The 22,755-nt window shown below is 47.0% G+C and overlaps 1 protein-coding gene across 11 annotated transcripts in view; it reads left to right on the forward strand.

Moving 5' to 3' along the window:
- Positions 1–18,690, forward strand: part of LRFN5 (leucine rich repeat and fibronectin type III domain containing 5) — a 162,901-nt gene extending 144,211 nt beyond the window's left edge. For 5 of the 11 annotated variants that reach the window (XM_030562753.1, XM_030562754.1, XM_030562755.1 and 2 more), the window contains 2 exons: positions 6,121–7,528; positions 8,301–10,122. In XM_030562753.1, the coding sequence (XP_030418613.1) occupies positions 6,141–7,528; positions 8,301–9,243 (2,331 nt within the window). In that variant the 5' untranslated portion in view covers positions 6,121–6,140 and the 3' untranslated portion in view covers positions 9,244–10,122. Of the gene's footprint in view, positions 1–6,120; positions 7,529–8,300; positions 10,123–15,542; positions 15,597–18,279 lie in introns of those variants that run through there. The other 6 variants (XM_030562762.1, XM_030562763.1, XM_030562761.1 and 3 more) reach the window with 6 other exon arrangements.
- The last annotated feature ends 4,065 nt before the right edge of the window (positions 18,691–22,755 follow it).

The raw sequence follows: 22,755 nt of genomic DNA on the forward strand, positions 1-22,755 counted from the left end.
GGGAGTCATGGGCATGGGGGAGGGACCATGCAAGGAGAAAGGCAGGAGGCAGAGGGGACGACTGCGTCTTTCCCGACAGGCGCCCTTCCCATGCCCCAGCACCCAGCTAGCAACGGAGTCACTGTGCTCTGGGGAGCGAGCACCGGGATGTGAGTTAGGTGCTTCTGAGTTCCAATCCTGTCCCTGCCACTGAGGTGCCATGTGGCCTTGGGAAATCACCTGACTCTGCCTCAGGTCTCCCCGCAGTGATGTCACTCATATCTGTGTGACTGGCATGCCTACAGGCCTGGGCCAGGCCCTGTATTTCTGCACAGGGCTCAGAAAAGGTATGGCATGTTACCAATGCAAAGGGTTGCTGCTTTCCTGAGGGCCAGGAGTTATGGTGAGCTGGGAGCAGTTGCAATGAGGAAGGGGGTGGGCACATGAAGGTGGGGAAGAAATGATCATTATTAGGAATACGGAATGAGAGGCAGATGGAGGGAAAGGACCAGGAAAGAGAGAGAAATAACAGAACACTCAATAGATTGGTTTTTTTTAAACAATGTTATTAAACTGTCTGGTAGCAAACCATTGCAGAGAACTAGCCAGTCACGGTTGCTTTTGGCCAGCAGGTCACAGCTGTGTGGGAGAAGGCTTCAGACTCCAGCCTGTGGGTGCCAGTAGCAGTGCTGTTGCCCCTTTGGCTGGCCTTGTGTTCACATCACTGCCCCTGGCCGAAGGCAAGTGGGGACATATCTGAGGGAGTTTGGGGCCAGAGGTTCTCCTGGCTTCGTAGCTTGCCAGTGGGAAACATTACACATAAATATGAGAGCGGTTTAACACCGAATCTTTGCTCTGATTTTCAAATTGGCCCCAGCAATATCTGCATTTTCTGGGTAAGGAGCAGCAGCCCCATCCCTTGGTTTTTATACCAATACAGAGGCTCCTTCCGGTCCAGTTCAAGACTGCATCTCTCTGTCTCCCTGGCGGTGTGCACTCCGGCTTGAGGAGACTTGCCTGCACTCTCTCTAACCAAGTTAGTGCCTTGGAACTAAGAGTGTAGACACAGCAGTGAGAGTGGTGGGAGGGGAGAGCCATCCCGTCTGGGGTGCTGGGTACATACAGGGGGCAGCTAACCCCATATGCAGCCGTGGTGAGGCTCAGTTTTAAGTGTGCTAATGAGATCAGATCTAGTGAGGGAATGCCTCTGAATCCCAGCCCCAGGTCCCGTGTAGACATACCCTGTGTGGTGGCAGCAGGAGCTGGCCAGGAAAGGGAAGCTCTGGCTCGTGGGAATTCTGGGATGTTGACAATTCATTTCACTTTCTTTGTTCTGCGTCGACATTGCGGGATTTCCTGCCCAATGGAACCATCCGTTTCAGCACCTCGCTGCCTGGCTACCGGGCAGGCAGTGTGCCCCTGGGTGCCTGACCCGCCCACAGCCCAGCCTGCTTTCCATTGAACATTTTGATAGATTTGACGTGTGCCGATGGAAAGTTCAATTCTGTCCAATCAGCACATTCACACAGAAACTGGTCAGAGTGGCTGGGATGGCGCGAGTGGCAGCTGCAGCCATTGGGTGGTCACTGCTCTGCATACGGCCCACACAAAGGCTTCAAGCCTTGCATCGGGACATAACTCCATTCAGATGCAATTCTCCCCTGATCCCCACCCTGTGCTGCATTCTGCCAAGGCAGTACTTCCTCACCATGTCATGCTGGGACTGGGGATGGCAGCCACCAGCAGCTGTGCACTCCCTCTCCTCTTGAGAGCTATTCTAGTGCTGGGTATTTGGAGCAGGGATAATGTGCAGTGTGCCCTGGTGTGTCTGTGCAGTGTGTAGTGGTGTGCCTGCACAGTGTGTACTGGTGTGCCTAGGCAGTTTGCCCTCGGTGTGTTTGTGCAGTGTGTCCCTGAGTGTGTCTGTGCAATGTGCCCCAGCGTGTGCCTGGGCAGTGTGGTCCAGGTGTGCCTGGGCAGTGTGCCCCAGGTGTTTCTGTGCATTGTGCCCCTGGTGCATCTGTGCAGTGTGCCCCTGGTGCATCTGTGCAGTGTGCCCTCGGGTGTGTCTGTGTAGTGTGCCCTGGGTGTGCCTGGGCAGTGTGCCCCAGGTGGTTCTGTGCATTCTGCCCCTGGTGCATCTGTGCAGTGTGCCCCTGGTGCATCTGTGCAATGTGCCCTCGGCTGTGTCTGTGTAGTGTGCCCTGGGTGTGCCTGTGCAGTGTGCTCTGGGTGTGTCTGTGCAGTGTGTACTGGTGTGCCTGTGCAATATGTACTGGTGTACTTGTGCAGTGTGCCCCTGCATTTGTCTGTGCAGTGTACCCCAGGGTGTGTCTGTGCAGTGTGCCCTGGGTGTGTCTGTGCAATGTGCCCTGGTGTGCCTGTGCAGTGTGCCCTCAGTGTGCCTGTGCAGTGTGTCCTTGGATGTGTCTGTGCAATGTGCCCCGGGTGTGTCTGTTCAGTGTGTACTGGTGTGCCTCTGCAGTGTGCCCCTGCATTTGTCTGCACAGTGTGGTCTGGGTGTGTCTGTGCAGTATGCCCCATGTGCTTCTGTGCAGTGTACCCCAGGTGTTTCTGTGCAGTGTGCCACTGGTGTATTTGTGCAGCGTGCCCTTGGGTGTTTCTGTGTAGTGTGTCCCGAGTGTTTCTGTGCAGTGTGCCCCCTGATGTGTCTGTGTAGTGTGTCCCTGGGTATCTCTGCGCAGTGTGTACCAGATGTGTCTGTGCAGTGTGCCTGGGTATGTCTGTGCAGTGCATATTGGTGTGCCTGTGCAGTGTGTCCTGCATTTATCTGTGCAGTGTGTCTGTGAGTGTGTCTGTGTAGTGTGCCCCAGGTGTGTCTGTGCAGTGTGCTCTGGATGTGTCTGTATAGTATGCCTCACTTGTTTCTGTGCAGTGTTCCACTGGTGTATCTGTGCAGTGTGGCCTCGGGTGTGTCTGTGTAGTGTGTCCTCGGTGTGTCTGTGCAGTGTGCCCCTGAGTATGTCTGTGCAGTGTGCCCCATGTGTTTCTGTGCAGTGTTCCAAAGTGTATCTGTGGAGTGTTCCTGCGGGTGTGCCTGTGTAGTGTGCCCCACATGTTTCTGTGCAGTGTGCCACTGGTGTATCTGTGCAGTGCACCCTATGATGTGTCTGTGTAGTGTGTCCCTGGGTGTGTCTGCACAGAGTGTACTGGTGTATCTGTGCAGTGTGCCCCTGTGCCTATCTGTGCAGTGTGCCGTGGGTGTTTCTGTGCAGTGTGGCCCCGGTCATGTCTGTGTAGTGTGTCCTTGGGTGAGTCTATGTAGTGTGTCCCTGGGTGTGTCTGTGCAGTGTGTACCAGATGTGTCTGTGTAGTGTGCCCTGGGTGTGTCTATGCAGTGTATATTGGTGTGCTTGTGCAGTGTGCCCCTGCATTTATCTGTGCAGTGTGTGCCAGGTGTATCTGCGCAGTGTGCCCCACATTTCTGTGCCGTGTGCCACAGTGTATCTGTGCACTGTGCCTGTGGGTGTGTCTGTGTAATGTGCCCCAGGTGTCTCTGTGCAGTGTGCTCTGGGTGTGTCTGTGCAGTTTGTGCTGGGCATCTGTGCATGTCTAGCACATTGTTGTCATTGCTGTATTATATAAATAATAGCATGCTTAGACACCGGAGCAATGGTGAGAATATTTAGGACACAGGATGAAAACAAAGCTGCCTGGATGCACGTTGGTTGGGAACATGCATACATGCTCTAATATCTATTGGCCTTGACACAACAAGACCAGAGGAAAACATTGAACAAGATTTATGGACCTTAAATCATGCTGCATAGTAAATAACATTAAATGTACTAAACAAGTGCAAACAAGCATCATCATGAATTAAGCTTCTTAGTTGTTGTCTAGAAAGGTTATTTTTGTGGTGTTCTAGTCCCTATTCAGCATCTGAATTCCCACTGTGTTGATTCCATTTACAGGAGTACAATCTTTCCAACATATATTACTTACATAAAAGGCCTGAAACTTAATCCTCAGAATGTATTTAAACATCACCCTCGAAGTTCACTTGCTGTCAAAATTAATGCAAAAATGATGCTCCGTGGAGCTACAAAAGGTTTTATTCTAAAATTTTACTGTTTCTGAAAGGAACAGCCTGCTTCCCATGAGTTTAAGGCTAGCAGAAAAGGGAACTAATTTAATTGGTGCATTTATAGTCCAAGAATAGCCAGTTGTCTCTGAAGGAGTCCAGTATAAATTGGTGTAACATTGGATTCTACAGAGAAGGAATTACACTCTCAGCTGGCTGTAAAAAATAAATTTGTTTTTATATCCTTTTCCAGTTGTCAGATAAATGCTGATTCTCTAGAGCATGTATTATGGGAGAGCCATTGGCGGAGAGATTGATTCAGTGATGAAGGACCATTTTCTAGTCCCCAGGTGATATGCTCTTCTCTGTTTAAAAATAAACCTGCCTAAAAGGAATTTGTTAGAGAGGAAAACCTCAGCACCTACATAGAAGTGCAAATACTGTCTTGCTAACGAATGATATAGCAATAGTTTATGTTGAGTAAGAACTTTTTAATTCAAGATCAGAAATAGGTAGCTCAGATATTGACTTTATTAGAAATAAACCTTCTGCAGGAGTTCATCATGTGTTGGAGATGGGCCGCAGCACTAACAATCATCAACCTCACTCTCAAGGCCATGTTAATTTTTTAAACTATAATTTGTTGGGTGAACCCCTCTTGTCCGAGGAACTCAGTGGTCTGAGTCAGAGGTTTGGAACAGCTCCCACTTACATTAGCTTCAGAAGGACTTTTAGGTGCTCAGCATCTCTGAGGAACAGTGCTTAGGGGCTTGATATCATCACTGATTGTCTTTGCATCTTACAGACTCTTACTTCATTTCATTTCCCAGTTCATGGACAGACTGGATTACTGTTCCCCGTTCAAAGTTCCCAGGGCTTGCCTAACGACTGTCACAAGCTTTGAACCCTGGACAGCTGTGAAACAGCTTGTATGTTTGCATATGCAGGGCTGTGGGAGCCATGTCAGTCCCTGGATATTATAGAAACAAGGTGGGCAAGGTGCTATCTGCTACTGGATCAACTTCTGTCTCTCTCACCAGCAGTAGTTGGTTCAATAAAAGCTGTTACCTCACCCACCTGGTTTCTGTGTGTTATGGCAATTTCAAATGTACTCTCTTTATAGTAGTATATTTATGTAGCTGGTGAAGTGGTTGTGTAATTGTGATGTGTGCGGATCTGCTAGAACCCAGTTCTAAGACTCAGGCTGTAATTATACTGGCAGAATTTTCTGGGGGCTGGGGGAATACAGTGTTGCTACCCAGAGAGTTGGAGAAAGTGATAATCATCTAAAATTTGGTTGGCTTCCCTATTTATCTAGCCCTCCGCCAACCAAATGGTTAACAATTTATGAATGGTAGACAACAAACTCCTTAGAGTTTGTTCTGCACATAACACTAAGAGCTTAGGTGTTGGGTAGACCTGTGTGTTCCACTTGCTGTTTTTAGGGAGACTGGCTGAACAGCTGCAAGACTCCTTTTCCGCCCAGATGACTACTTAGCAGTATCACAAAGACACACAAAAAATTAAGGGGTTGACAGTGTCTGCTCAGGAGAGGCCAAGGAGTGGCATAACCAGGTGATGCAGGTCCAAGAATGAGTTGCGTTGGCAGGGGCTTCAAAATGTGCTGCTGATAGAACATAAAATTCTGTGCCTCTGTTATCCAACTGCTATTTCCATAAGACCAAACAAATAATGTATAAACCACCGAAGACTCCTGTATTGGTCTGCTGCTTGATAATGGATGACACCTGTCACCGTTAAAAAGTAAATCCATGGCTTATGAATGTCCATTGTTATTATCACATATTCATTGTATTGGGGTTCTTCTCAGCCTAATGGGACCACTTCCTGTTGGTGTCATCATTTTACTGCAGTAGCACCAAGACTGGTGCCTCATTGTGCTACTCAGTGTACAGACATGTATTGAGAGACAGCCATTCCCCCAAAGAGCTTACAGTCGAAATAGACATGGGCAGCTTCCCAATCCCTTGGGCCACACCCAGTGCTGTATCCACTAGCCCATCCTTCCTTTCCGTATTGCATGGGTTGTGTTCCACATGGGGGATATTAACAATGTGCTTTGCGCTCTCTTGCAGGCTCTGAAACCTGATCTACAATGGAAAAGCTGCTTTTGTATCTGCTGTTCATTGGCATAGCAGTGAGAGCCCAGATCTGCCCCAAGCGCTGTGTCTGTCAGATTTTGTCTCCAAATCTTGCAACCCTTTGTGCCAAGAAAGGGCTTCTATTTGTTCCCCCAAACATTGACAGAAGGACTGTGGAACTGCGACTGGCGGACAATTTTGTTACAAACATCAAAAGGAAAGATTTTGCCAACATGACCAGCCTCGTGGACCTGACGCTATCCAGGAACACAATAAGTTTTATTACACCTCATGCGTTTGCTGATTTGCGCAATTTGCGAGCTTTGCATTTGAACAGCAACAGGCTGACTAAGATCACCAATGACATGTTCAGTGGGCTTTCCAACCTGCACCATTTGATACTTAACAACAATCAGCTGACTTTAATTTCTTCCACAGCCTTTGATGATGTTTTAGCTCTTGAGGAACTGGATTTGTCCTATAACAATCTAGAAACTATCCCTTGGGATGCCGTGGAGAAGATGGTTAGTTTGCACACACTCAGTTTAGACCACAATATGATTGACCACATTCCTAAGGGAACTTTCTCCCACCTCCACAAGATGACCAGGTTAGATGTCACATCAAATAAATTGCAGAAGCTGCCACCTGATCCTCTCTTTCAACGAGCTCAGGTATTAGCAACCTCAGGAATCATCAGCCCTTCTACTTTTGCATTAAGCTTTGGTGGAAACCCTTTGCATTGCAACTGTGAACTCCTGTGGCTGAGGCGTCTTTCCAGAGAAGATGACCTAGAGACTTGTGCTTCTCCTCCACTGTTATCTGGTCGGTATTTTTGGTCAATTCCAGAGGAAGAGTTCCTGTGTGAACCACCTCTCATTACTAGACATACCCATGAGCTCAGAGTGCTGGAGGGTCAACGGGCAACTCTGAGATGTAAGGCCCGGGGTGATCCAGAGCCAGCCATTCATTGGATTTCACCAGAAGGCAAACTTATTTCAAATGCAACAAGGTCGCTGGTGTACGACAATGGAACACTAGACATACTTATAACAACTGTGAAGGATACAGGCTCCTTCACCTGCATAGCATCGAACCCTGCAGGCGAAGCCACTCAAATGGTGGATCTTCACATAATCAAACTTCCTCATTTGCTAAACAGTACAAACCACATTCACGAGCCTGACCCTGGCTCCTCGGACATCTCGACATCCACCAAGTCAGGGTCAAATGCAAGTAGTAATAATGGGGATACTAAAGTCAGCCAGGATAAGAAAGTTGTAGTAGCAGAAGCAACATCATCCACTGCGCTACTCAAATTTAATTTTCAAAGAAATATACCTGGAATACGTATGTTCCAAATCCAGTACAATGGTACTTACGATGACTCACTTGTTTACAGGTAAGACAGATCCAATGACATCTGTATGTGCACTTAGCTCTTGTTTCCTATTGATTTATTAATGCGCTGTTCCATTGCAGTCCATTATTGAGGTGTGGTTACAGTACCACTTAACCAGATCAGAACACTGGCCTCAGAAGCATATGGTGCAGGGCTTGTGAAAAACTAATGCAATTTTCAACTAACAAATAGGAAAATTACTTTGAATAGTGTTATTTTTGGATAATCCAATCTGACCTTTATCCCCTGCGGTAATCTGATTAGCAGAAGTATTGAAAAGTTAGATGAGTTAAATGGATCTTACACTCTCAGTTTTTGAAAGCCTGGGAGAAAGATGTCCATAAATGTATGTCCACTTAGGCCCTCTAATTCTGTCCTCAGTCTCTCTGCCACTCAGCCTGGTGCAGTGCACGCAGAGGTGTTTTATGTGCTAAGTGGATTTGTTTTCAAGTCAGCTAATGTAACAGTCACACCTTTCAAAACCAATTTGTCATAAATGATTTTTTTTTTTATTTAGCAGTGGCTCATCTCAGGAGCTTTGCGCTGCTGATCAAGGCAATTAGTGGGCTTGCCAATGGGAGATCCAGTGCTGCTAATGCAGGGCCAGATCCGCCATGGGCTCAGAGCCATTGGAGTCGGCCCTGAGTAACTCCACAGGTGCAGCATGTTAGTGTCCCTGGAGGGCGATCGCCTTCGCGAGTGATTTGAGATTTGGAGATGGGAGATGACGTTGAGTGCCTTGTTTAATAACATCAGTTCCCTTGTCCCCCAGAATGATACCTCCCACGAGCAAAACTTTCCTGGTCAACAACCTGGCCGCTGGGACTGTCTACGACCTGTGTGTCTTGGCAATCTATGACGACGGCATCACCTCCCTCACGGCCACCAGGGTCGTTGGGTGCATACAGTTCACTACCGAGCAGGATTATGTCCGTTGCCATTTCATGCAATCCCAGTTCCTGGGCGGCACCATGATTATCATCATTGGTGGGATTATCGTGGCCTCTGTGCTCGTGTTCATCATCATCCTCATGATCCGCTACAAGGTATGTAACAACAACGGGCAGCACAAGGTGACCAAGGTCAGCAATGTTTATTCTCAGACCAACGGCACTCAGATACAAGGCTGCAGTGGTGCGATGCCCCCGTCAATGTCCAAACAGGCCGTCGGGCATGAGGAGAGCGTCCAGTGTTCCAGAGTCCCCAATGACAGTGTGACTCAGTCCTCAGACACTTGCTCGAGCCAGGACTCCACTACCACTACCTCTGCACTGCCTCACACGTGGACTTCCAGCGCTTCTGCCTCCCAAAAGCAGAAGAGAAAGCCTGGGCCAAAGCCAAGCAACGAGCCACCGAGCGAAGCTCTCACAAATACCGAGTCCCAGAACACTAACCGAAATAACTCCACTGCGCTGCAGCTAGCTAGTCGTTCCCCGGCCCCTGCCAAAGGGCCCCCCACCTACAAAAGAGCACAAGCAAAGCCAAGTAAGTTTCTCACTTTGCCAGCTGAAACATCCAGAGCAAAGCGCAGGTACTCCCTGAACGGAGAATTAATGGAATGCCATTGGTATGGTAACTCCCACAGCACAGGTGGATTATGGTCTAAAAGGAGCATGTCTATGAATGGGATGCTAATTCAGTCAGACAATTCTGATGTGGATAGTGGAAAAGCAACTTTCTCGAGTTCTGAGTGGATATTGGAAAGCACTGTGTGACCTGCTTTTTAAAGTGTATTTTATTGTATTGTCATGAAAAACAAAACAGCAAACACTGTCTGAGACCTCCCTGCTGGGAGATGGGGCTCTGGAATCCACTCCTGGCTTACTGAGTTCTGGCTTGTCCAGGCAGGGTTGTGTGTGAGCTGCCCGGGGCACACAGGTTTTGTTCTGTTTATTTTATTTTATTTAATATAACAACCGAAGGCAACATTCAAAGATAAAATGATTAAAGGAAAAAAGCATGAAACAGCACCAGTGCCTTCCCCTACTCTAGGACTGGTTTCCTGGTTCTGCAGTAGCAGAAAACAAAAGAGAGTTTCACAGAAAAAGCCTTTTCTAAAGGAAATGCTCTTTCCTCCGTGCTAACAAAAGACAACTTATGGATCAATCAGTAAAATGATATTTTTTAAAATGATCAGACTGTATGTTTCTTTTCAGTGACAATGGTGTTGCCTTTGTTTTTAGGCAAGTGCTGTACAGAAACAACAACTCTGTGTTGTTATGTTGTGTAAAATAAAAGACTCAATAAGTGTACCCAGCCAGTGTTAAAGGAAGTCCCCTTGGAAGCAGTCTTCTTGGTGTAGGTTCCTCAGGGGTTCCCTGGTATTGATATTACCAGCCGTTTTCCCAGCTGGGGCAGGGAGGGGAGGAGAAAGGAGATGCCTTCAGTGTTCTGGGGTGAGTAAAAGCTCTGTTTTAGTGTGCAGGAATGAAGACACGGGGCCAGATCCTCATCTGGTGGAGACAGGTGTTGCTTCTCCCCAGCCAGTGACAATGCTTGTGCACCAGCAGAGGACCTGGCTCTGAGCCAGAATCCCAAATGCAGATGTGTCGGCATTCAGGGCTTTGATGTGTGTTATGTGGGGGGCAGCAAAGGCTCAGAGCATGACAGGTCTTTCCTTGTGAGCATAGTTGGTCTCATGAGATGGGGCAGTTTAAGGCCTGGTTTGTTAGGCTCAGAATAAATGGAGAAAAACAATAATGCGGGGCCCAGAGCTGCCATCCCTAATCAGTAAAGACACATGGTGATTGCAATGGGGGGTTACGAGTGCAAGGGCAGGAGTATCAGGCTCAGAAATTTGCAGCCACCCTCACTAGCAGGAAACCTGCCCAGTCTTCATCCCCACTTTAGCAAGGACCTGGCAGGATGGCAGCCATGACACTGTACCCAGCCACAGTACACTGCAGTGCCAGGCAACACCAGTGCTCAGTTTAGCCATCTGAGACTAGCGGCCTGGGTCCCGGGTGCTGGAGTCTTCCCATGACCCTGCCTGGTGACAACCCTACTGTTCTCATACATGGGAAATAGCAGATCTGTCAAGACACTGTCCCCAGTACAGGCCCGATACTGGCCTTGGATAAGATGTGAGAGCATAGCATGACTGTTAGTGATGGCTGAAAGGAAGGCACTTCCACTTTCATGGTAAGATAAATCTCTGAGGCTGCAGAGCCAGACTAGGCGGGTGGATCATCTTCTGGCAAATTAATAATATTAATTCATAATTAATTCATAATTAATGCAATCCTTTCCCAGCCCTGGTGCTTCGTTTGGTTGGCATTTCTGTATGTTCACATACTGTCTGGCGATTTCTCCGCTGCCTGGGTATAACAAGGAACATGGAAGGCAGTCCCAGCCATGAACTCGGCTGCTATGCGATTGTTGTGCCTTGGGATTTAAATCCCTTTTTCAATGCTACAGTAGGAAACAAAGAGAGAAGAGCAGTGCCGTGAAGGAGTGGTGGGATAGAGCTGCTGACAGAGCCACTCCAGTCTGTTGCATAAAACATCAATGTGCAGAAATAGATCCATAACTACTGGAACCATCATTTTCACAAGGAAAACAAGTGTTTCTATTGCTCTGTTGTGTCCATTACCCCCTCGCCCCATTCCACTCTTCACTTCACCTCAGCTTATTTAGTCTCCGTGTCTACATCAGAGATATTTCAGTGGCGTGACAATAGTAATATGCTGCTGAACGCAAATCAATAGTTTTAGACTCACTTTGGCAACAGATCAGACCTATACAGAAGTTAAGCTTGCAGGCCATTTTTCCTTAGCGGTATTGGTGTTATGTGGATTACAGTAACCGAGTGAGAGATTTTGCACTCTGGTCAAAATGTTATTTTATATCCAGTAATTTGGTGCTTGAAACCAAATAAATCCCAATGATCTGTTGCAGGACAGCCCTGTTCTGCATCAGTTTAGCCTCTCATCAGGCCGATATTGCAGCATTCCTATTGCCATCACTGGATTGCATCTGCAAAGGCATTGCAGGATTGGCCTCAGAAAGGGCCCCATCAGAGTGTTCTAGAAGACAGACCATGTTGTCATGCTGTGCTGGAAGGAGAGAAACCCTTTTTTTAAAAAAGCCCACTTTTCCCCCTGCAACTGCAGAGACTCACAAGGAAACCTAAGCCCAAAATGATGATATTCAATTCCCAATGAGCAAGTTAAAACCTCAGGGTTTCCCTGCCATCCATGCATTATTGGTTCCTTTTGGCAGGGGCACACACCGCTAGCTGCTAAAATGCTATGTCACAAAGGACCCCACCTCGTTATTCTAATTCCCATAGTCTTAAAGTGAAGGTGTTGTCAGACATGATCTGTACGGAGGGAATAAAAACCTCTGGAGCTGGCGTATTGAACCTGTGTGTAGGTGAGAAGGTAGCTTCACAGGGTTTTCTGCTGATTGGTTTGTTTCAATCATGTGCAGTTTAAAAGTACCGAACGACAATGCTATATCTGTTGTCTGAATTGGAACTAATGTGTGTCTAATGTGCTGTGCAAGTACCAAAATATTAATAGCTTCTTGGGCTTTTCTTCTTTACATGAAAGAGTCAGTTTTGTAAATCTAAAGCTAAAAACTCCATCCACCATGCATTTCTATCAGAGGCTTATGGGAACCAGCTGGCACCGTTTGGTTTAATTCTATGATAACATTACAGGAATACTTAGATTGGATATCAGAGAAGGTTATTCACATGGCTCTCTCTCCCTTCATCTGAAAGATATGCCGTGTATATGCATTGGGGATAAAATGTCTGCTATTCCACTGTAATAAATGTACAACAAGACCTTTCATTTTATTCAGGTTTTCTAGGGACTTGACTCCTCCAAAGGGTGGAACGCCCTAGGACGGAGGAGAATCTGTATTCTTCCAATTCTGCAAAGCCAGCTGTGCCAATTGCTTGGGCAGAGTGCTGGGGCAAAGGCATTCATTATTCAGAAGAACAAAACTCACCCACACGTGCGCAGTGTGAACTACTGGACACCCTGCAGAAAAGAAGAGAGATGGTTAGCAAGGCCCCTGTGCAGGGAGGCCAGCATAAGAACTAGGTACCACTAAATCCTCGGGCAGTAAGTGGAACATAGTGGCACCTACCTCATATGCTGGCTCCCTGCACGGGCGCCTTTCACCCAGTAGTGATTGTGTTTAGCCCTTAGTCAGCAGAGGACTTTCCGCAATGAATTACCTCAGTGCCTGTGGCTTGTAAAATACACACCCAAAGGGGCAGTGCGACTTGGATTACACTGCTAAGAGCTCAGCAGTGAAATGGTGTCTTCTCCTAGAATCACCAGAGGCGGGAAATTCACAAGTGTGTCATTGGTTCTAAAATTTGCTAGCACGTGTCTCCTTTCCCAGCCCTTCTGACGACATTAACTGTTCTGCTGAGAGAAAATGCCCTGGGTTTGGTGGGAGGAACAGAGCTGGGTGCAGAGTGTGTTTGCTGTGTTAGTTGTTCCACGTGCTGCCTTTCTGGCTGGGCTTTGGGGGGCTCCTTGTTCTGTGCTCAGTATGGGACAGTTCAGTTCTAGGTGCAGATGTGACTTGTCCATTGTGCTTTTATTTACTTGAAAATGCTCCATTTTCCTCATGCTCCTATGCAAAAGAGCAACAGTAGAACCATCAGTCAGAACAACGTGTCCCAGCCTCGCCCCCTCCAGGAAAAGATGGAGTCCCAGCTGTCAGCCTGTCGAGCTTCCATTCAGCTCCATGTTGTCCTTTAGCCCAAATTCTGGCTCCCTGCCTTGGCTCTCAGGGAATGCAGAAAGTAGAGGCAAGGGCCCGCCAGTGAAGCATGGTTTACATGCAGAACCGTGCAGCTGGGAAAGCAGAGGGTAAATGCCACTGGGTGTGTTAGTATCCGAGGGTACTGGAGAAGATTCAGCCTCTCAAGGATGTGGATGGTTATCCCATTACTAAGTACTGTTCCTAAATCAGCCAATCTTGTCTGTCCCATGGAAAACTCTGCTCCCTCATGTTTTGTGGCCTAGTCTGTCCACAATACCCAGGTGAAATCATTGTTATAGTTTGAAAACTCTTTGACCCACCTCTGTTGCAGTGGTCAGGTGCATCATGAGCATCACGTACCTTTAGGTAGAACTCCACTTTCTCAGCGTGCGTGCCAGGCGAACATTCACACTGGGCTCTTGGTCGCTGACTTGCAAACCTTGTAAACATCAGCCAAGTCTAGCTCAAATCTTTTCCCCGTAAACGGAACATTGCCCACCCATGACCTGAGCGCCTTATAAATACCGGGTGTCAAATCAGAGAAGGTTTGCTAGTGCGTTAATTCAGAGCAGCCCCTGCACTGCTGTATTATACCTCTCTGCAAACGGCGGCGCCCGCAGGAGCCATGGGCCCCTCTAAACTGGAGCCCCCGCTGCACTATTCACAGAGCGCTCCTCTAATCAGCATTACGCTTTTGTGTGCGAGGTTTGAAAGCAAAATTGGGAGCTTGCCTTTGATTGGTGCCTAATGCCTGGTTCCAGAGCAGAAGAGCGGTAACAATCTGCTAGACCAGCTGGGAAGAGCGAGGCCTTTGCAATGCTGTAAGAAGGCTTGGCTTTGCTGCTAAGGAAAACATGGTCATATTTCCCAAGGAACATTCAAAAGAACTGGCAACTGTTTTTCATGCTCTTGTTGTCCATTATTTAGGCAATAACCTTTCAGAAGGCTGAAAACCACATTACAAATCAGATCCTCAAATGGTGTAAATCGGCGTGTCGATGGCGCTACTTCCATTTACACAAGCTGAGGCTCTGATGCTTGCTTTTGCCTGTAGCAAACACTGTGCTACATTTTACTATGTTCCTGATATTGCAAAGTCAATGTGAATCCTTCTGTGGAATTCCTGGTCTGTTTCTCCAGCAGCAACACTGGCGACAATAGTGGCAACATGCACCATGCAGAGGAGGGAGAAACATGTTTTTTTTCTAATTAGTTAATACAACAAGCAGCAGAAGGGGAGTTTATACGCAGGCCCATCTCGTAATATAGTATATGGGGTTGTCCTTGTTATTATTTCCCATTGCCTCGTACTTATTAAAAGCAAACAGTGACTCTAGAAGTTGCTGCTCAGCAGAATTACTAGTTTGTAGCCTCACTAAATCTGTATCAACATTTACTGGCTCAGTCGCAAAGTCTCCCCGTCACTGTTACCCTGCTGAGTGTAAAGTATTTGAACCCCTCTATACAAAAAATTACTTGCCCCAGGCAATTCACCAAACATATTTAATTATTTAAGGCGGCACGGGTTTCTGGTTAAAAAACAAACCAACCAGTTGGCAGTGTCCTATTCACTACAACCATCTAGCCAGTGCTTGTTATTTGCAAACCGGTGCCTACAGGCCTTTTAGGATACCACTAGGTGTGACAGATGCAGTATCATTTATATTAAAGAGTTTGCTACAGAAGCTACCAATGAGTGAGGCAGCCCCATGGGCCACCTCTCTTATTAGCTTCTGGTTGTGTCATTGGCTAGTTTCCTGTAGTCACATAAATGGCTGTATTGTCTTTTCCTAGCTATGTTGTGCTTTACTGCGTATCATCAAACATTTTAGGAAATTGTCTCCAGGGACATTTGTCTCCCCTTGTGCCAGAGGTGCTGACAGATAGAATTTAACTCTGTTCTATCAGGAGTGTTCATTCAAGTAAGAAACCTAAACCGCATTACATTTCTTGCATTACAAATGTCTGGGTTCTGCTTCTGCACACTTCCTGCATCATGGCGCTTGCTTGCAGTTCCAGAACAGTGCTGGGCTAAGTGGTGTCTCCTGACATTGCTCTACTTTGAAGTATCAAAATATTGATTCCGCCTATAGCCCTGCATGTAGAGCTCTTATCCCTCTTATTCTCGCCTTTCACAATGTAAGTGCCACTTCAGATCATGTGGGTGCAACAAATTACAACTTCTAGTGCTCACAGCAGTCTAGCATTGCTTTGTTTTCTGAAGCCTATCGAACCGGGACACCAGCTAAGAGTGATGCCCTTATTCTTTCTTTTTTCTATACAGGGGTGGGAAGATAAATTAGCCATTAGATTTCGACTGTCAGAGTAAGTCAACACTGTAAGTAACAATTTGTACCAGCTAAGTGGTCTCCCTTTGACAGTACAATGTGTGTATGACTTGCTTTCCTGAGAGACCCAAATCCACCATTGCTTGCAGGGGGGCAATGGGGCATGCAGGGCATTCCGGTTACAGGAGGATCTATATAGGGTGACCAGATAGCAAGGGCGAAAAATGAGGACAGGGGTTTTTTGTGTGGGTGTGGGGGGGTAATAGGCACCTCTATAAGACAAATCCCCAAATGTCGGGACTGTCGCTATAAAATCAGGACGTCTGGTCACCCCACCTACGTAAATACATCTGAGCAACACCAGCAGAGTGGATAGTCGAATCCTGCCAAACTCTGCTCACCTTACTCACAGGCGGCTTTGGATGCAACTGGCCAACTCCCAAGAGTCAAGTGTCCAGGATGATGTCATAAGAAAGGAGTAAGCTGAATCTGCAGAGATGATCACTGACTGTTCCTGGAGAATCCACTACCACACAAGCGCTGAATCCAGTGAAGAGCATTGCCTGTCTGTTTGGGCTGAAGAAAAAACCTGCTGTCTGTGTTGCACTGAGACAAGCTACATTGCGTAAGAAGATTTTTAAGAGCTCTGTATCCTACTTTTGCACTGTAGGGACAGGTTGTTTCCTGATAAAGCCAGCACTTAGGACCAAGATAACACAGCTAGCTGGCTGTGCACTCATTTGCTTTCAGACAACCAACTTCCTGGAAAAATACCACTTCATTTCTGGGTTTCCATTCGCCTGCCTGCAAGGACGCTGACTCAAACTGCACCCGCACAAGCGCCCACCCAGCACTGGAGCAGCAGCAGGTTTTGGAAGCTGAGGGTGACACGTGCCCCCCACGATGCTGAGACCAGGCGGTGGTTTTCCCTGCCTGTAGAACTCTCGCCCCACCTTTGCAGTGATGTGCATTTAACCCGTGCGCCCTTGTCACTTGCCTGAGACTCAGCTCTTTGGAGCAGGAGAGGGCGACCAGACGTCCCCATTTTATAGGAGCAGTCCTGATATTTGGGGCTTTGTCTCATAGAGTCGCCTATTACACCCCACCTGTCCCAATCTGTCACACTGGCTGTCTGGTCACCCTAGGGCATGACCATCTTCCACTTCCATGTTCGTATCTAGGGCCTGGTCCAATGGGGCCCTGCCCTTCATTGGGGCTTCTGAGTGCTACAGAAGACAGATGATCCCTCCATGGAAATGTCACCTGCTGCATGTCAGAGACAGGAGGCCATCTGAAAATTCACCCCATCCCAGTTTGCATAGGGAGCCTTTGGCCCAGTCATGCTCCTAGTCCTCATTTCCAACAAGCTTCATGACACTTCCCTTCAGACCTACAAGCCCTGAGATTCACACCCATTGCACACCATTGGCGCTGTACTGTGGGGGCAGGACAAGGAGGGTGGCAATGGGGAGCTGGAACTCAGGTGCAGCCATGGGGTCTCCATGGGAATCCTCTGGAATCCCCCCAACCCCTCAGGATCCTGGGCCAGGGGGTTGTATACAGATCTCTCCACCTGCCCTGCAAGGGAAAATCCCACTCCAAGATGGAGCAGCAGGTAGAAAGCTGGTTGCATTTTGCCACTGTATTTGTAGAATGTATCCTATTCCCACTGGAGTGGGTAGCACAGCCCAGCTTCAGTCTTCTGCAGACTGGACCCACCGGATGGGACCGCTGGGCCTGGAATAACTGATCTTGGGGAGCAGACTGAAGGCCTCCGAAAAACTCAGCAAACTAGGAAGCAGTTTTGAAATAAGACAGTCTAGGTCCTATTAAACTGCCACACATACAACATGGCATTTTAAAATGTCAGCTATTCGACTGGTATCTAAAAAATTCCTTCCTTTTCCCCACCCAACGGGGTGCTAGATGAGCTAGGAAGGGGTCAGGTGAAGTTTTGCTGTTGGGACAGTGTGTGTGTGTGTGTGTGTGTGTGTGTGTGTGTGTGTGTGTGTGTGTGTGTGTGTGTGTGTGTGTGTGTGTCGGGGGGGAGGGGATTCAGTACAGATCCGTCAAAGCACACGAAATGTGAGATTCCCTCCACAGAAGCAAATGACTGTTCTGTCATTGGTTGAATGGGAGAAGGAACAGCCCTGGAATTTACAGACAAAAGATGGATTGCAGAGCCATGTGTTTTGTCCTAGTCATTTGCACTCCAGTGGGCTCCATCACTCTGGCTTCTGCCTTTCAGTTACTGCTGGTTGAATACGAGGGGTTCGTTAAATAATGTATTAAATTAACTGCAATTTTTTGGGGGGAGCGGGGAATAACTTATTCCATTCATTGTTTTTTCTTCATTATTCCCCCGGCTCTGCTTGCCATGGGTTGGCATTTGTGTTTGCAAACAGCCACCCTACAATAGTGCAAGAGGGATTCTTTTCACACACACCCCTTATGCTGAGAAGTGCTGGTCAGCTGCGGGTGGCTAAATGGCAAGTGGTCTCATTTCTATTTGACCTTTCAAAACTGATCTGCCAAACCCTGTCTCCTCGTTCGGCTGCAGCTCACAGGCACAGAGTGTGCGGGTCTCATTATGCTGTGCTAGTTGGGCTATACCTGTCTGAAAAGCTTTTCTGCTCCTCTTCTTTGCCCTGCATTTGTAGGACATGGGATTAACTGCCTGGCTGAGGCATACCCCCTATTTCCTTATTGTCTTTGTTTTGGTTCTTTTCACAGACCCGGGAACTGAGCTGAAGAACACTTGCCCTCTGCCACCTCCAGAAAGTGTTACCATTGATGTTTTCACTCAGCAAAAAGCAACATGATCCAACTTACTGAAGATTAATCTGTTGAACCAATTCTCACCCAAGCAGAAACTCTCATTTGACATCTACAGCCTGCACCAATAGACCATGGAGTCGGGCTCCCTTGGATTAACATGCTTTCCTGGTTCCTGGATTCCCCACCCCCCAACTTTGACATTTATTATAAATATCTTTTCTGGCCTTCAAGATTTTTTTAAATAAATAATATGGTGGCAACAGCTTCCATATGACCTCGTGTTAAATGTTGCCAGTGGTGAATTCACAGACTGTAAAGCGCTCAGTAACTTATATCACCTTAACAAATAAACATTTTACTATGGCAGAGTGTGCCTGCTGACTGATTTATAAAGGCTTGGCAAATGCTAACTGATTGTACCAGGTCTATGATGCCATTCCTTCCAAAGCATCCCTACACACCTCACAGGGTAGGATGACAAACAGGAATGAGGATAAGGAGGTGGATATTACCACAGCCGAGGTAGAAGCCAAACTTGAACAGCTTAATGGGACTAAATCGAGGGGTCCAGATAATCTTCATCCAAGAATATTAAAGGAACTGGCACATGAAATTGCAAGCCCATTAGCAAGAATTTTTAATGAATATGTAAACTCAGGGGTTGTACCATACGACTGGAGAATTGCTAACGTAGTTCCTATTTTTAAGAAAGTTAAAAAATGTGATCCGGGTAACTACAGGCCTGTTAGTTTGACATCTGTAGTATGTAAGGTCTTAGAAAAAATTTTGAAGGAGAAAGTAGTTAAGGACATTGAGGTCAATGGTAATTGGGACAAAATACAACATGGTTTTACAATAGGTAGATCGTGCCAAACCAACCTGATCTCCTTCTTTGAGAAGCTAATGGACTTTTTAGAAAAAGAAAATGCAGTGGATCTAATTTACCTCGATTTCAGTAAGGCATTTGACACGGTTCCATGTGGGGAATTATTAGATAAATTGGAAAAGATGGGGATCAACATGAAAACTGAAAGGTGGATCAGGAACTTGTTAAAGGGGAGACTCCAATGGGTCGTACTGAAGGATGAACTGTCAGGCTGGAAGGAGGTTACTACTGGAGTTCCTCAAGGATCAGTTTTGGGACCAATCTTATTTAACCTTTTTATTACTGACCTTGGCACAAAAAGTGGGAATGTGCTAATAAAGTTTGCGGATGACACAAAGCTGGGATGTATTGCCAAAACAGAGAAGGACCGGGATGTCATACAGGAAGATCTGGATGACCTTGTAAACTGGAGTAATAGTAACAGGATGAAATTTAATAGTGCAAAGTGCAAGGTCATACATTTAGGGATTAATAACAAGAACTATTATTATAAGCTGAGGAGGCATCAGTTAGAAGTAACAGAGGAGGAGAAGGACCTCAGAGTATTGGTTGTTCACAGGATGACTATGAGTCGCTAATGTGATATCACCGTGAAAAAAGCTAATGCAGTCTTGGGATGCAACAGGCGAGGTATTTCCAGTAGAGATAAGGAGGTGTTAGTACCGTTATATAAGACACTGGTGAGACCTCATCTGGAATACTTTGTGCAGTTCTGGTCTCCCATGTTTAAGAAGGATGAATTCAAACTGGAACAGGTACAGAAAAGGGCTACTAGGATGATCAAAGGAATGGAAAACCTGCCTTATGAAAGGAGACTCAAAGAGCTTGGCTTGTTCAGCCTAACCAAAAGAAGGCGAAGGCGAGATATGATTGCTCTCTATAAATATATCAGAGGAATAAATACCAAGGAGGAAGAGGAATTATTTAAGATCAGTACCAACGTGGACACAAGAACAAATGGGTATAAACTGGACACTAGGAAGTTTAGACTTGAAATTAGATGAAGGTTTCTAGCCATTAGAGGAGTGAAGTTCTGGAACAGCCTTCCAAGGGGAGCAGTGGGGGCAAAAGACATATCTGGCTTCAAGACTAAGCTTGATACATTTATGGAGGGGATGGTATGATGGGAGAGCCTAATTATGGCAATTAATTGATCTTTGACTATTAGTGATAAATATGCCCAGTGGTCTGTGATGGGATGTTAGATGGGATGGGCTCTGAGTTACTACAGAGAATTCTTTCCTGGGTGCTGGCTGGTGAGTCTTGCCCACATGCTCAGGGTTTAGCTGATCGCCATATTTGGGGTCAGGAAGGAATTTTCCCCCAGGGCAGATTGGCAGAGGCCCTAGGGGGTTTTCACCTTCCTCTGCAGCGTGGGATGTGGGTCACTTGCTGGAGGATTCTCTGCACCTTGAAGTCTTTAAATGACAATTTGAGGACTTCAATAACTCAAACATAGGTTAGGGGTTTGTTACAGGAGTGGGTGGGTGAGATTCTGTGGCCTGCGTTGTGCAGGAGGTGTTGTGCAGACTAGACAATCATAGTGGTCCCTTCTGACCTTAAAGTCTATGATTCTATGATTTAAGACTAATCAATTCACCCCTCCCCCTAATAACATGCTTCCCCTTCTGAGGCTGGCACTTGGCAGCTGTTTGTGCAACACACAGCCTGGTTTAAGGCAGAGAGAAGAAGAGTAATCAGTGTTTGCATTTAAAGAGGCACTAGAAGGATTTCACCTGGCTCCCCTGGAATTCTTCCTATCTCCCTACAGCATCTGTCCACCCTTTATGCTGTGCTCATTCCGGTAGAATAGCTCAGTAGCAAGCAGATCCCTTCCTCCCTCTCTGGGCAGTACTGAGCCATCTGTGCCAAGAACAACTCTTCCCCTTGGCTCAAGAAGACCCTGCAGAAGAGCATGTTTGTTGTGCTGTTTGGTGCTCTGGGTGGCACTGGGGGATTATGTATTTTCCATCTGTTTTCCCAGCACAGGGTGTGCCCTGATTCTTCCTCCCTTCCCTTTGCAAATGGCTCAGAACACTGCATCCCATCAATACTGCAGGGGAAATGTAGGTAGTGAGGAAGCCACTGACCATGCACTAAATCAAGTTGCCATGAGGCCTGGGCACCAGGCCTAACACTGCTTCTCTCGGCATGGTCAGGTGTGGGTTATGTCTCAGCCAAATGATGGCACCTCTGACAACAGAGACTGGATCTCACACTGGGCACGTGACCTGCTGACCATTCCACACACTCATCCCAATGCCCCGGTGTCTCGTGAGCCCTATGATGCAGCCAGCTGACGAGCCTCCCACGTGGAGACACAACCCGTCAGCAGGGAGCTAGGGCCAGAGTGCAGGGCCTCCTGCATTCCACACGTGCCTGCCGCTGCCCTGTGACGCTGAACGGTTCAAGGTGCAGAGTATTCTTCAACTAGAGGGTTTGGGGATGCACGTGCCTTTCTCTTCAAGGATCTCAAACGGCCTTACAGACGCCACCATTACAGTGTCTGCATGAGCCACAGGAAAGCAGACAGCTCATGAGAGCATCTATTTAACAGCTCCAAGTAACTAGTATTATTTCTGTTTGTGTTGCACTAAGGCCTCAGGGCCGTGCCTAGGGCAGGGCCCATTGTGCTTGCTGCTGTACAAATATATCAACAATACAGTCCCTGCCCCAGAGAGCAAGCAGTGTAAAGGGGTGGCCTTTAGGACGGGAGGAGCAGAACAATTCCATATTCACTTGACATTTCAAGAGGAATTTAAAGAAGCAAAATGTAATTACAATGTGGATCAGGAACTGAACTTACCACCCCCACGCTTGCAATGAGTGTCACAGCCCACACTGTGTTTTACATGGATTGAAATAATGGTATTTACCTGTTCCTTGGAAATACCCAGAACACGTCCATGGGTTTGGTGCTGTACTGCCTGGGTGTGCTTGTCTCCAGTCTGAAAAAGGGCTTATATTAATTTTGCCAAGAAATGTATTTAGTTTGTATGACATAGAGACTGCTGCCCATACATCACCACATCTCATATTGGAGCCCACTGCAGGAGCCAAAGGGCACAGGACCTTTCCCTAAAGAGACAAGTGTCATTCAAGCCTCCAAGACAAATGCCTCACTAAATAAGATGAGGATCTATGATGCAAACCCCACAATTTCTAGAGAAAGGATCAGACCTGGATTGCCTCCTTTTCAAATTCTCTGTCAACCTCCAAGCCTATGCAGCTGCAGAAAGTTCTACTCAACCAGAACACTAGCTCCCAGACCTCCAGGCACGGGCCAGCTTAGCTCTCAGGGTTTCATTTCATATTAATATCATGTTACTACCTTGTTCCATAGCTTCAATTTCAAGCTTTCATGCACATAGCAGCGTTTCTTTTCACTTGCTGATTCCTCTTTATAGCCATTTAATTAATTGTCAAGGTACGTCTCGCCCGTCAGCTCGGTATTCGTTAGCAAGCCACCTTCTGTAGTGACAGGCTTTGCCAGAGTCATGAATCAGGATTTGCAAGGAGAAACGTGAAGCACTTTTTCTGAGGAC

Source organism: Gopherus evgoodei, chromosome 4, assembly GCF_007399415.2.
Source record: "Gopherus evgoodei ecotype Sinaloan lineage chromosome 4, rGopEvg1_v1.p, whole genome shotgun sequence".
NCBI lineage: Eukaryota > Metazoa > Chordata > Testudines > Testudinidae > Gopherus > Gopherus evgoodei.